The sequence below is a fragment of the Camelus ferus genome, chromosome 14 (assembly GCF_009834535.1).
Source record: "Camelus ferus isolate YT-003-E chromosome 14, BCGSAC_Cfer_1.0, whole genome shotgun sequence".
Lineage (NCBI taxonomy): Eukaryota > Metazoa > Chordata > Mammalia > Artiodactyla > Camelidae > Camelus > Camelus ferus.
The window spans coordinates 11272434-11284349 of record NC_045709.1 but is presented as its reverse complement, the minus strand read 5'-3'; the positions used below and the strand labels follow the sequence as shown (position 1 = coordinate 11284349).

At 50.4% G+C, this 11916-nt stretch overlaps 1 protein-coding gene across 5 annotated transcripts in view; it reads left to right on the top strand.

Moving 5' to 3' along the window:
- DHRS12 (dehydrogenase/reductase 12) overlaps nucleotides 1-11009 on the top strand; it is a 36272-nt gene extending 25263 nt beyond the window's left edge. For 3 of the 5 annotated variants that reach the window (XM_032496218.1, XM_032496214.1, XM_032496219.1), the window contains 5 exons: nucleotides 55-116; nucleotides 1361-1465; nucleotides 2807-2897; nucleotides 5318-5529; nucleotides 10616-11009. In XM_032496218.1, coding sequence (XP_032352109.1) covers nucleotides 55-116; nucleotides 1361-1465; nucleotides 2807-2897; nucleotides 5318-5529; nucleotides 10616-10687 — 542 coding nt within the window. In that variant the 3' untranslated portion in view covers nucleotides 10688-11009. The remainder of the gene's footprint in view (nucleotides 1-54; nucleotides 117-1360; nucleotides 1466-2806; nucleotides 2898-5317; nucleotides 5530-10615) is intronic. The other 2 variants (XM_032496216.1, XM_032496217.1) reach the window with 2 other exon arrangements.
- The last annotated feature ends 907 nt before the right edge of the window (nucleotides 11010-11916 follow it).

Below are 11916 nucleotides of genomic sequence, written 5' to 3'. Positions count from 1 at the left end.
CCGCGGCACCCCACAGCCCCACGCCCCCTCATGGAATGCTCTGTCTCCCCCCAGGTGTGTATGTCCTCACGACTGCCCTGATCCCTGTGCTGGAGAAAGAACACGACTCCAGAGTGGTGAGTGGACTTTGGGGATGTTTTTTAAGTAAACGACTTTGTTCCTGATGGGCAATCAGTGGTCCTACATTGGCTGCCCCAGCTGTCCTGAGGGGGCCATGCTGTCCACATCCACAGGGAGAGCCAAACTCTGTGCACTCATCCTGCTGTTTAATAAGCTGAGCCCGAGCGGTGCGCCAGCCCAGACAGTGTCCAGGTGGGTCTTGGGAGGAGCCCAAGCAGTGGGGAGAGACCCAGACAAGGTGAGGGTCAGCCTGGGGCTTCGTCCCAAGGATGTCCGGACTTGGGGAGCTTGTGAGGCCTGACCTGGGATTCCAGAATGCTCGTCCTGGCAGCAGATACTTCCTGGAAGCCGGCTGTAAATCCTGCCTCCCCCTGCTCTCTCAGGCCCCTCCACCTCCCCTGCTCCTGTCTCGTCGTGGCTGGGTGGCTGCCGCCCACACCTGGCCCACCAAGTCCCTCTGAAAAGGGAGGCAGAGCCCTGCAAAGAGTCGTGTCGAAGATCCCAGCCCTCGCTGAAGCCTTTTCCTGGGTGTCATCTTAGAGTCAACAAAGCTTCTGAAGCAGGGGCAGCTTCGGGAGGCAGGCAGGCTGGGCTGGGCGGGTGCACTTCCTCAAGAACCTGCCTGCTCAAATGGGAGGGGGCAGGCGAGCGGAGTTATGGCTAATAGAGTAAAATGACAGAAATCAGAAAAATCAGGAAGGCGGCAGTTTACACTGGCTGCCTTCTCTCTGCTGTGGTGACCTCCCCCGACCCAGATGTCCAGGTCCTAATTCCTGGCACCTGTGAATATGGCAAAAGGGGACTTTGCAGAGGTGATTAAGGGTATTGAGAGGCAGAGGGTATCATGGGCTATCCAGGTGGCCCATGTAGTCACAGGGGTCCTGAGAAGAGGGCCAGAGTCAGTGAAGGAGACGTGACAATGGGGGCAGAGGTGGTCGGGTGGTGCAGCCACAAACGAAGGCTTGCAAGCGGCTTCTAGAAGCTGGGGAAGGCAAGGAACAGATTCCCCCCAAAACTGCCAGAAGGAACGCAGCTCTGCTAACACCTTGATTTTAGCCCCATAAGACCCATTTCAGACTCTGACTTCAGTGCTGTGAGAGAATTTGCGATTTTATAAGCCACTAAGTTTGCGGTCATTTGTTGCAGCAGCAACAAGAAACCAATACACTGCTTGAAGGAGAAGAGGAACGCGGAGGTATCACAAACTTTTCTTTACAAATCTCCATTATGTTCATCACAGATAACGGTCTCCTCTGGAGGAATGTTGGTTCAGAAACTGAATACCAACGACCTACAGTCAGAAAGGACAGCTTTCAATGGAACTATGGTCTACGCACAAAACAAAGTGAGTGGGGGGTTTTCTCAAGACTGCCACATGGGTGCACATTAATTTGGATCCTAGTAATTCACAGCAGCACCCGAATGTCCCCAGGTGGGGAGAGAGCAGCTCTGCTCAGACTGGGGGGAGGGGGTGGAGTGGGGGTCTGGGGCGGGGGTTCACCTTGCCCCTAGGAGGAGCCACAAAATCTGCCAGCTCTCTTCCTGGGTTTCTCAGACCCACAAGGAGAATGTGCGAGTGGGTGAGCACCGAAGCAGGGGTCCGGCAGAGGTTCCTTGCCCTGCACGGCTCCGAGGGAGTAGGGACCGCGGGAGGTCACTCCCTTCCCTGGGCAGCCCTGCTCACTGGCTGGACAGATGCCACCAGAACAAGTCTGGGTTCCGGGCTCCCTTTGACTGACATGTGCATTCGATTCTGAAGACATGAAAGGGCAGGGGTCTGGATCTCATGCCTGATGTTAAGAGAAAGTGTAGTCACACTGCTATATCTCAGTTTATCACAGCTGTTTTAAAAGCCGGCTGTATACCGTCCGCATTTACAGTTCCTGCCCTTAAATTCACCTGGTTGGGCTCCCTCGTTTGTGAAGCTGCCGGGCTCACCAGCCTTCCCTCTTGTTGGTGTGGTCTGCTGCCCCACCTCACCCCCCACCCCCCTTTTGCTCCTCGACCCCCAGACCAAATCCTGGCAGATTTCCTCTTATGACTCAAAATCCTGACATTTGAAGGAACCATACTTCTTTACGGTTTCTCCAGGGGACGCAGGAATAAACCACGCACTCCGTCAATCAGGCCCAGATGGAGTTCCTTGCAAAATGTAATCAAACTGCCCTGCGATTGGGCGGCAGCCTCCACACAGCTGAGGCTTAGGTGGGGTCATTAAGTACCGAAAGGGTCTTTAAAAGATCCGCAGCTGGTGTTCTCCAGCATCTCCAGCACGGCTCCTCCACTCCGAGGCGGGGTTCCTGCTCCTGTCCGCGGCACCACGCTGTGCCCGTCTGTGCTGGGCCCAGGTCTGCCGCGAGCCGGGCCGGCCGTGACCTCACTGAGCTGTGTCTGGCAACAAATAGGGCCACAGAAGCAACTAGGAAAGAGGAAGCTCTGGGTGTAATTTCATGGGGGTCGGGGAGAGAAGCCCCCAGGCAGCGGGCAGCGTGCGGTGCCCTCGTTCCTGGTGCTGGTCTGTCCGCACCTCCGACGGAGGGGCCAGGACGCAGCACTGGGTTGGAGCCGGAAGATTCTCGAGGAAGGTGATCACCTGACGTTGCAGAGTCCGGGCCTGGCCGGGTAGGGGCTGACTTTGTGCGCCCGCGGCCCTCTCCCCTCCCACTTGTTCTCCTGGCCCGTCCAGAGGCAGCAGGTGGTTCTGACGGAGCACTGGGCCCGAGCGCACCCGGCCATCCACTTCTCCTGCATGCATCCCGGCTGGGCCGACACCCCAGGTAGGTCGTAGCCTTTAATTTCCTTGCCGCCTGCATTTCATCTAAAAATATCTGGGCAGCCGCAGGATTGACTCTCCCCAGGAATGACCTGAAACCTGTGTCATGAGGACTAGGAATTCGCTCCCACGTGAGGGGCAGGCCGGGGCTGGAGGGGGAGAAGCCTGGTCCCACAGGTGGTCTTGTTGTCGGTTTGCCGTGTGTGTGGCTGAGGGAGGGGGCGGGGCGGGGGGGGGCGGTGCTGGGGGCCTCCCTCGGGAGTGGGATCTGATCCACACAGGCATTCCCAAGTGAGAGGAATGAACGAGGGCCCAGGGAAGTCACAGGGAGGTGCTGGGGACATGAGGATAGGCCACCTCACCACTCCCCAGGTTTCTGGACATGAATGCACAAAGGCAAATAATCACTAAGGGGTGGAATTCTCTGGAGCAGCAGGGCAGGAGAGGAGCGCTCCTTTCAGGCACTGCCCCTCCCAGCTCCGTGAGCCCAGGCAGATCACTTGGGCTCTGAGCCCTTTCCTCCTCCCCCAGCAAGGGAACTGAAAACAGCCCCCGCAGGACACCTGAGTGCCCGGGGCTGCTCTCAGGCTGTGTGGACATGAGGCGCTTGTCCTCACAGCCCCCGTGCGGTGGGCACTGCTATCGCCCCCAGTTACAGGTGGGGACCCGGAACACACAGAGGCAAGGGCTTCCCTGTGGGGCCGGGCTACAGCGTTTTGGGGAGCAGGTGTTCTCATACACTTGCCATCACCTTTCTGAAAGCCGGCTTATTAGAAGCCTTAACATTTGTAACACACACCCTTGGAATTCATCCTAAGAAATCATGAGAGCTGTGGAGATGAGGTTGCTCGTCACAGCACCAGTGCTAGGTGAATTAATAGATTATGGAACACCTGCACGAGGAATCTGCTCAGCCCTGAAAACTCTGCCGAGGATACATGTCTACGGGAAAGGAAAACTGCACTGTCATTAAATGAAGATATCAGGCCCCAAGTCATATGTGCCTCACGGTCTTAGTTTTGATACACCCACATCCCCACGGAGAAAGGTGTATGTTGGTGCTACGCAGCATCCCAGGAGACCTGGCAGGGAGACCTGACACAGACCAGCCCTCTGTGGCCCGGATCCGGGGATGTCTGGCAGCCTCCAGACACCTCCGTTGTAAAGCAAAGGGGGTGTCCTCAGCCCAGCACCCCAGGAGGGACTCAGGCCAGGGCTGTTGGAAGAGGATAGCGTCTCACTTCTTGTCACTTCCTGACAGGAGACCACGTAGCTCCATCAGGCCGTGGAGAGCTGCCAGCCTCTCATCTTCCCGGGTACCTCACCCTGACAGCTCCCACAGCAGCCTGTGTGCTGGCAGAATCCGTGCTAGCAAGCCCACCACCCGGATCTGCCGTCTGCTGTCCAAGGTCACAGGGCAAGGACTGGGCAGCTCGGCTGCAGACGGCCTGCCTGTGGACACAGAGGCCCGAGGGAGGGCTGCGCAGGGCCTGAGCTAGGGGACACTTGTCCTCCCTGAGTGGTACCACTCAGGGTTCAAATTCCTTCTTTCTGCTGGTCAGTGTTTCCCAATTTTTCCCACAGTAAGCACGTATTGCTTCTGTACAAAGAAAAAAACCAAACCTTTATTTCTAATTTACAAAACAAGGGCCTAGATTAGATGATCCTTTCTATCTCTGAAATCCTCTGATCTCATCACTGCTCTCAAATGTTGTTTCTCTGCTTCCTTTTCTTTCCTTGGCTTCATGAGAGAGCAGTTTTGTTTCCCAATGTGCTCACTGTAGAGACAGTGTGTTCCCCAAGGTCTGTGGGCAAACGGGTGTAGCCTGCAGCCAGCGCTGGGCTGCCCGCAGTGAAGAGGGGGGCTGGGGAGGCGACACCAGCAGAGGGACCTCTGTGTAGCCGGGACTTGCAGTGCAGAGGGAGATGACGCAGGGGAGCTTGGCAGGAAGTAAAAAGTTCCCTAAAAAGTAAAAAACACTAGTGCGGTCCAAGGACCCATCCATCAGCCAGGATCCTGGGAGAGGTGGCTCACCCTGGAGGCGGGAGTCTGGTCCTCCCGGCCTCAGTGCAGCCAATACCGCATTTCTTAGGATAGAAAGGGGGGAGGTGTGGGTGATTTTGCTCCCAGGGAACGGGCTGGTTGGGGTCCCCCGGGCCCTGGAGCCTGGGGGACACGGGACCCAACACGCTCTGGGGCTCTGGTGAGCAGCACGTTCCTCCCAGGCCGCAGAGGGCTTTGTAACAAGGCTGAGATCTGAACAGCCGAGATAAATCCTGTTGTGCAGTGGAAAGAGGGCAGTCTGTGATCCTGTTCCATTTTATCATGGTTATTTTGGTGATGAAAGAAGCCAGCCGCACGCGGTCTCCTCAGTCAAGGACGCTGACCTAACCACCTCGTCTGTGTCCCCTCCCTTCTCGCAGGCGTGCGGCTCTCCATGCCAGGGTTCCACGCCAGCATGGGGGACAGGCTGCGCTCTGCGGCCCAGGGCGCGGACACCGTGCTGTGGCTGGCCCTCGCCCCCGCCGCCACCGCGCAGCCCAGCGGCCTCTTCTTCCAAGGTGACTTCCTCCCCAGGTGTGAAGGTGCCCAGGACCCTCCTTCCCCAAACCACCCTCCTCTCCATGAAACTCGGGTGAGGGTGGGGCTGTGATTGTGCCAGAGGACGGCTCATTTGCCTGCTGGGGTTAGTTTTGTGAAGGGCTTTGCACCCCCTGCTCTTTCCATCTATCTTTCTGAACTCAGTGGGTCCTTTGAGGATGAAATCCTCGGACTGTGATCCCTGTCCTCAGCATTTGGGCAAGACCAGGCCCCGTGGCGCCTGGAGAAGGGAGCTCCTTCTCTGTCCCCTGGGGGTGGGAGGGGCCCAGGGCAGCAGTGCGGAGCCGGTGACTCAGCTTTTCTGTTTCAGGAGGCAGTTACCTGTTAAGGTTGTGTTCCTACCTGGGCAGGGTCCCGGGGGCAAGTGCTCAGGGAGGAAGCAGGCTGAGGGAAGACGGTCAAAGAGAACATGTGACCTTGGGCGGAGGCTAGGGTCTTCTCGCTGGCTCTTTCCCCATCATGGATGTGGTCACTTTTGCTTGAGCCACTATGAAGCTCTGGTGACCCTGTGGCAGCCCGAATCTTCTCCTCTGGCTACCAGCTGCCAGTTCCCAAACACAACACACTCCCCAGTCCCCCAACCCCACCCAGCCAGCACCTAGGCCTGAGGACCTTCCCCCCAGCCACCTGGAGTCCTGTTGAAACTCAGCTTGACACCTGTCCACCCTGACTCGGTCTCCCTTCTTCTTTTTTAATTGACGTATAGTCAGTTTATAATGTGTCAATTTCTGGTGTACAGCATAATGTTTCAGTCACACATATACATACATATATTCCTTTTCATATTTTTTTCATTACAAGTTACTACAAGATCTTGAATATAGTTCTGTGTGCTCTACAGTAGGACCTCGTTGTTGATTTATTTTATATATAGTAGTTAGGATCTGCAAATCTCGAACTCCCAATTTATCCCTTCCTATGCCCTGCCCCCTACCCTGGTAACTATAAGTTTGTTTTCTATGTCTGTGAGTCTGTTTCTGTTTTGTAAATAAGTTCATTTGTATCTTTTTTAAGATTCTACATATAAGTGATACCATATGGTATTTTTCTCTCTTTCTGGCTTACTTCACTTAGAATGACAATATCCAGGCCCATCCATGTTGCTGCAGATGACATTTTATTCTTTTTATGCCTGAGTAGTATTCCAGTGTATATATTTACCACAACTTTATCCAGTCATCTGCTGATGGACATTTAGGCTGTTTCCATGTCTTGGCTATTATTAATAGTGCTGCTATGAAAATTGGCATGCATGTATCTTTTTGAATTACAGTTCCCTCCACTTAATATGCCCAGGAGTGGGATTGCTGGGTCATAGGGTAAGTGTATTTTTAGTTTTTTGAGGAATCTCCATACTGTTTTCCATAAAGGCTGCACCAAACTGCATTCCCACCAACAGTGTAGGAAGGTTCCCTTTTCTCCACACCCTCTCCAGCATTTATTGTTTGTGGACTTTTGAATGACGACCATTCTCACTGGTGTGAGGTGATAGCTCATCGTAGTTTTGATTTGCATTTCTCTGATAATGAGCGAAATACTGAGCATTTTTTCATGTGCCTGTTGGCCATTTGTATGTCTTCATTGGAGAATTGCTTGTTTAGGTTTTCTGCCCAGTTTTGGGTTGGGTTGTTTGGTTTTTTTGTTAAGTTGTGTGAGCTGTTTATGTATTCTGGAAATTAAGCCCTTGTCGGTCTCATCACTTGCAAATATTTTCTCCCATTCCATAGGCTGTCTTTTGGTTTTGCTTATGGTTTCCTTTGCTGTGCAAAAACTTACAAGTTTAATTAGATCCCATTTGTTTATTTTTGCTCTTATTTCTATTGCCTGGGTAGACTGGCCTAGGAGAACATTGCTAAGATTTATGTCGGAAAATGTTTTGCCAATGTTTTCTTCTAGGAGGTTTATAGTGTCATGTCTTATGTTTAAGTCTTTAAGCCATTTGAGTTTATTTTTGTGTATGGTGTGAGGGAGTGCTCTAACTTCACTGATTTACATGCTGCTGTCCAGTTTCCCAACACCACTTGCTGAAGAGGCTGTCTTTTCTCCATTGTATCCTCTTGCCTCCTTTGTAGAAGATTAATTGACTATAAGTTTGTGAGTTTATTTCTGGGCTCTCTGTTCTGTTCCATTGATCCATATATCTGTTTCTGTGCCAATACCATACTATTATGATTACTGTAGCTCTGGTATTGCCTGAAGTCTGGGAGGGTTATTCCTCCAGCTTCATTTTTTTTTTTTTCCAGTATTGCTTTGGAAGTTCTGGGTCTTCTGTGATTCCACATAAATTTTAGGATTAATCTAGTTTTGTGAACAATATCCTGGGTAACTTGATAGGGATTTGCATTACGTCTGTAGATTGCCATGGGCAGTATGGCCATTTTAACAATATTAATTCTTCCAATCCAAGAGCATGGGATAACCTTTTATTTCTTTAAGTAATCTTTAATTTTCGTAATCAATGTTTTGTAGTTCTCTGTGTATAAGTCTTTCACCTCCTTGGTCAGATTTATTCCTTAATATTTTATTTTTTGGATGTGATTTTAGAGGATTGTTTCTTTACTTTCTTTTTCTGCTCTTTCATTGTTAGTGTAAAGAAATGCACTGATTTCTTTATGTTAATCTTGCATCCTGCTACCTTGCCTAATTCTTTTACTAGCTCTAATAATTTTTATGTGGAGCCTTTAGGGTTTTCTATATACAGTATCATGTCATCCACAAATGGTGATAATTTTACCTCTTCTCTTCCAATTTGGATCCCTCCCCCCCCCCCCCCCGATTTATATGGCTAGGACTTCCAATACTATGTTGAACAGAAGTGGGGAGAGTGGGCATCCTTGTCTTGTTCCAGATTTTGGTGGGAAGGCTTTCAACTTTTCACCATTGAGTATTACCCTGTTTTGTTTTGTTTTTTTAACATTTTTTATTGATTTATATTCATTTTACAATGTTGTGTCAAATTCCAGTGTAGAGCACAATTTTTCTGTTATACATGAACATATATATATTCATTGTCACATTCCTTTCTCTGTGAGCTACCATAAGATCTTACATATATTTCCCTGTGCTATACAGTATAATCTTGTTTATCTATTCTACAATTTTGAAATCCCAGTCTATCTCTTCCCACCCCCTACCCCCTTGGCAACCACAAGTCTGTATTCTGTGTCTATGAGTCTATTTCTGTTCTGTATTTATGCTTTGTTTGTTTGTTTTTAGATTCCACATATGAGTGATCTCATATGGTATTTTTCTTTCTCTTTCTGGCTTACTTCACTTAGAATGACCTTCTCCAGAAGCATCCATGTTGCTGTAAATGGTGTTATGTTGTTGGTTTTTATGGCTGAGTAGTATTCCATTGTATAAATATACCACCTCTTCTTTATCCAGTCATCTGTTGATGGACATTTAGGCTGTTCCAATGTCTTGGCCATTGTAAATAATGCTGCTATGAACATTGGGGTGCAGGTGTCATCCTGAAATAGGGTTCCTTCTGGATATATGCCCAGGAGCGGGATGACTGGGTCATATGGTAAGTCTATTCCTAGTCTTTTGAGGAATCTCCATACTGTTTTCCACAGTGGCTGCACCAAACTGCATTCCCACCAGCAGTGAAGGAGTGTTCCCTTTTCTCCACAGCCTCTCCAGCATTTGTCATAGTATTACCCTGTTTAAGTACGTTAGCTTGCTTTAGATTGGTAGTCATATAGGCTCAAACACATCCTAAGAAGAATGAAAAGAAAATCTACATTTTCTTGCTCCCCTCTCCCACCTTTTATGATTTTGATACCCTCTTTTACACTTTCATGTTTATTCTCGTGCAGTTCATTGTAGTCATCACATTTCCAGTTATGGTTTTCTCTTTTCTGTAGCTTCCTGCTTCTTTTCTATTTAGAGAAGACCTTTCAATATTTTAGGACAGGTTTTAGTATTGCTGAGTTCTTTTAGTGTTTGCTTATCTGTGAAATTCTCTCTCTCCTTCTATTCTAAAGGATAGTTTTGCTGGGTAGAGTATCCTATGTTGCAGCTTTTTCTCATTCAGGACTTTGAATATATCTTGCCACTCCCTTCTGGCCAGCAGTGTGTGTGTAGAGAGATCAGCTGAAAGCCTTATAGGGGTTCCCATGTAACTAACTCTTTGTTTTTCTCTTGCTGCCTTTAGAATCTTTCATCTTTAACTTTGGCGATCTTAATTATAATGTCTTTGTGTAGATCTGTTTGTGTTCATCTTGTTTGGGACCCTCTGTGCTTCCTGTACTTGGATATCTGTTTCCTTCTTTAGGTTTGGGAAGTCTTCAGTCACGATTTCTTCAAATACGGCAGCTATGGCCTGGCTGTGTTGCCCCCCACCCCCTCCGCATGCACCAGCAGTGATGCCTTTTTTTTTTTATGGGGCACCCAGCCTGTCCTGTTCTGCACACTCTCAGCCACAGCCTGCACTGCACTCCAGTCCCAAGGCCGCCTCTGTGCAGTCAGCCCCAGTCCTCTCCCTGGGCTCACTCTTAGAAGACTGAGCTCCAACAGCCAGTCCTGGCCTGCCCCCACTGGCTCATGTCTTGAGCTAGGGATTGCAGGGGACTTCTGTGTCAGTTCCTCTCAGTTCTGTGTGCCAAGTGGCTTCTGCTTTCTCCTTGGAGCCTCTGAAGCTCCCTTTCTGTCCCCGCTGACCTCCCTGCTGGGGAGGGGGCTTCCCAGAGAGAGGGTGCTTTCCTCTTTTGCTGCTCCCTCCCCAGGGGACAGGTCCTGCACTGATTTCCTTTTTCTTTCTTTTTCTGACCTGTTTTTATGAGGATTCTTGTAGTACTGAAGTAAGAGATATTCTGCCAAAGTTCAGTAGGTATTCTGTGCGAATTGTTCTGTATGTAGATGTAGCTTTGGCTTACTTGTGGGAGAGGGTGAGCTCTGTGTCCTCCACTCTGCCATCTTGGCTATCTGGTCTCCCTTCTGTCACACCTCATTGTCCGTGTGGACCCATGAGGACAAGGACTGCATCTGACTCCCATGATGGGCCCCTCCCAGGCAAGTGTTGATGAAATGACGGGGCTGAGGCCTGTGCATCAGCCACAGAGGTCCATCCATGCTGCCGAGCTGCTCACATCTTTGTTTTCCTCTCTCACTTTTAGATCGGAAACCAGTGCCCACACACTTGCCTCTTGCTAGAACATCGTCCTCACCAGCTGAAGAGGAGAAACTAATTGAAATCCTGGAAGAGCTGGCTCAGAGATTTAAATAGGCCAGGCCAGACCCAACATGGGAAGGTGTGGACCAGAGGCCAGTGAGCAGACCCCACTTCTGCTTCCCCCCATGGCCCTGGAGATTGGCTCATATTCCACTGTTGCGCTTTGAGCTGGTTTCCCCTCCATCTACGGTCACAGAAATTAACCCCATTCTTTATAAAGCCCAGTTTTGAAGGCTTGATCCACCACCACCTCACCGTGGGACCACAGGTCGGGTTACTTACCCTCTGGGGCTTCATCTTCCCTGGCAGTAAAGAAGATTATAGTGGTGCGTACCTCATGGGGTGATTGTTACCTGATTGAGTTACTATTTGTAATGCACTTAGAAGAACGGTTGGTGCATCGTAAAGACTTGATATATGTTAGCTGTTAACATCAGCACTTAATAACTCACACCAAAAAAATCCCCCTAAAGATGACCCCCACCCCCTGTAGCAGGAAGGAACCCACACAGAACGGGGCTGGGAACAAGCAAATCATCACCTTCCTCAGCAGCTTCTTTTCCTATGTAAATCTTTCATTTGAGAATGTGGTTTTCTTAGAGTCTGTTTAAGAGTACCCCACACTTCTTTTTGGGAGAGAGAGGCAGGAGGGGGCTCTCTGCGGCCCTGGCCTGGCCCCCAGGCCCCTGGAGCAGAGCTGAACTAAGACTCAGTGCCTGTTTACACAAACAGTCACGTGAGGCCTGGTTTGACATTTCTTAAGATTAGGCGCGGCTTCAGTTATGCACCTGGCATTCCGGTGCTACAGTCTGGTAAAACTTCTGTGTTAACCCCCATTTTACCTCTTAGTGATGCTAGGGAAAGTTGTAACAAAATCAATGAACAGAGTTATTATTTACTTACATTCTTGATGTTCAAGGTGAAATAAACATAACTCATCACCCATAGCGGCAGAAAACCCAGCTGGGCATGGCTCAGCCAGTCCCAAGGTGCCAGGCCTCGGCAGGGCCTCAGGTGCTCCGATCCAGGCTCTCAGCCAAGGAAGGGTTTTCCTGGTGCATCTGCTGGGAAGGTCAGGGAGCAGTCTCCTCTCTGGAAGGAAAGCACGGGCTTCTGGAGTTCTGGGGGGGTGTGTGGGCGGGGGGCATTCACCAGCACAGGCAGGTGGAGGGAAGGACATCACTGGGATGGTGGCCCTGGTGCGACCCAGCCGCCCCACCCACTGGCTGTTCGACAGTGTGCAGG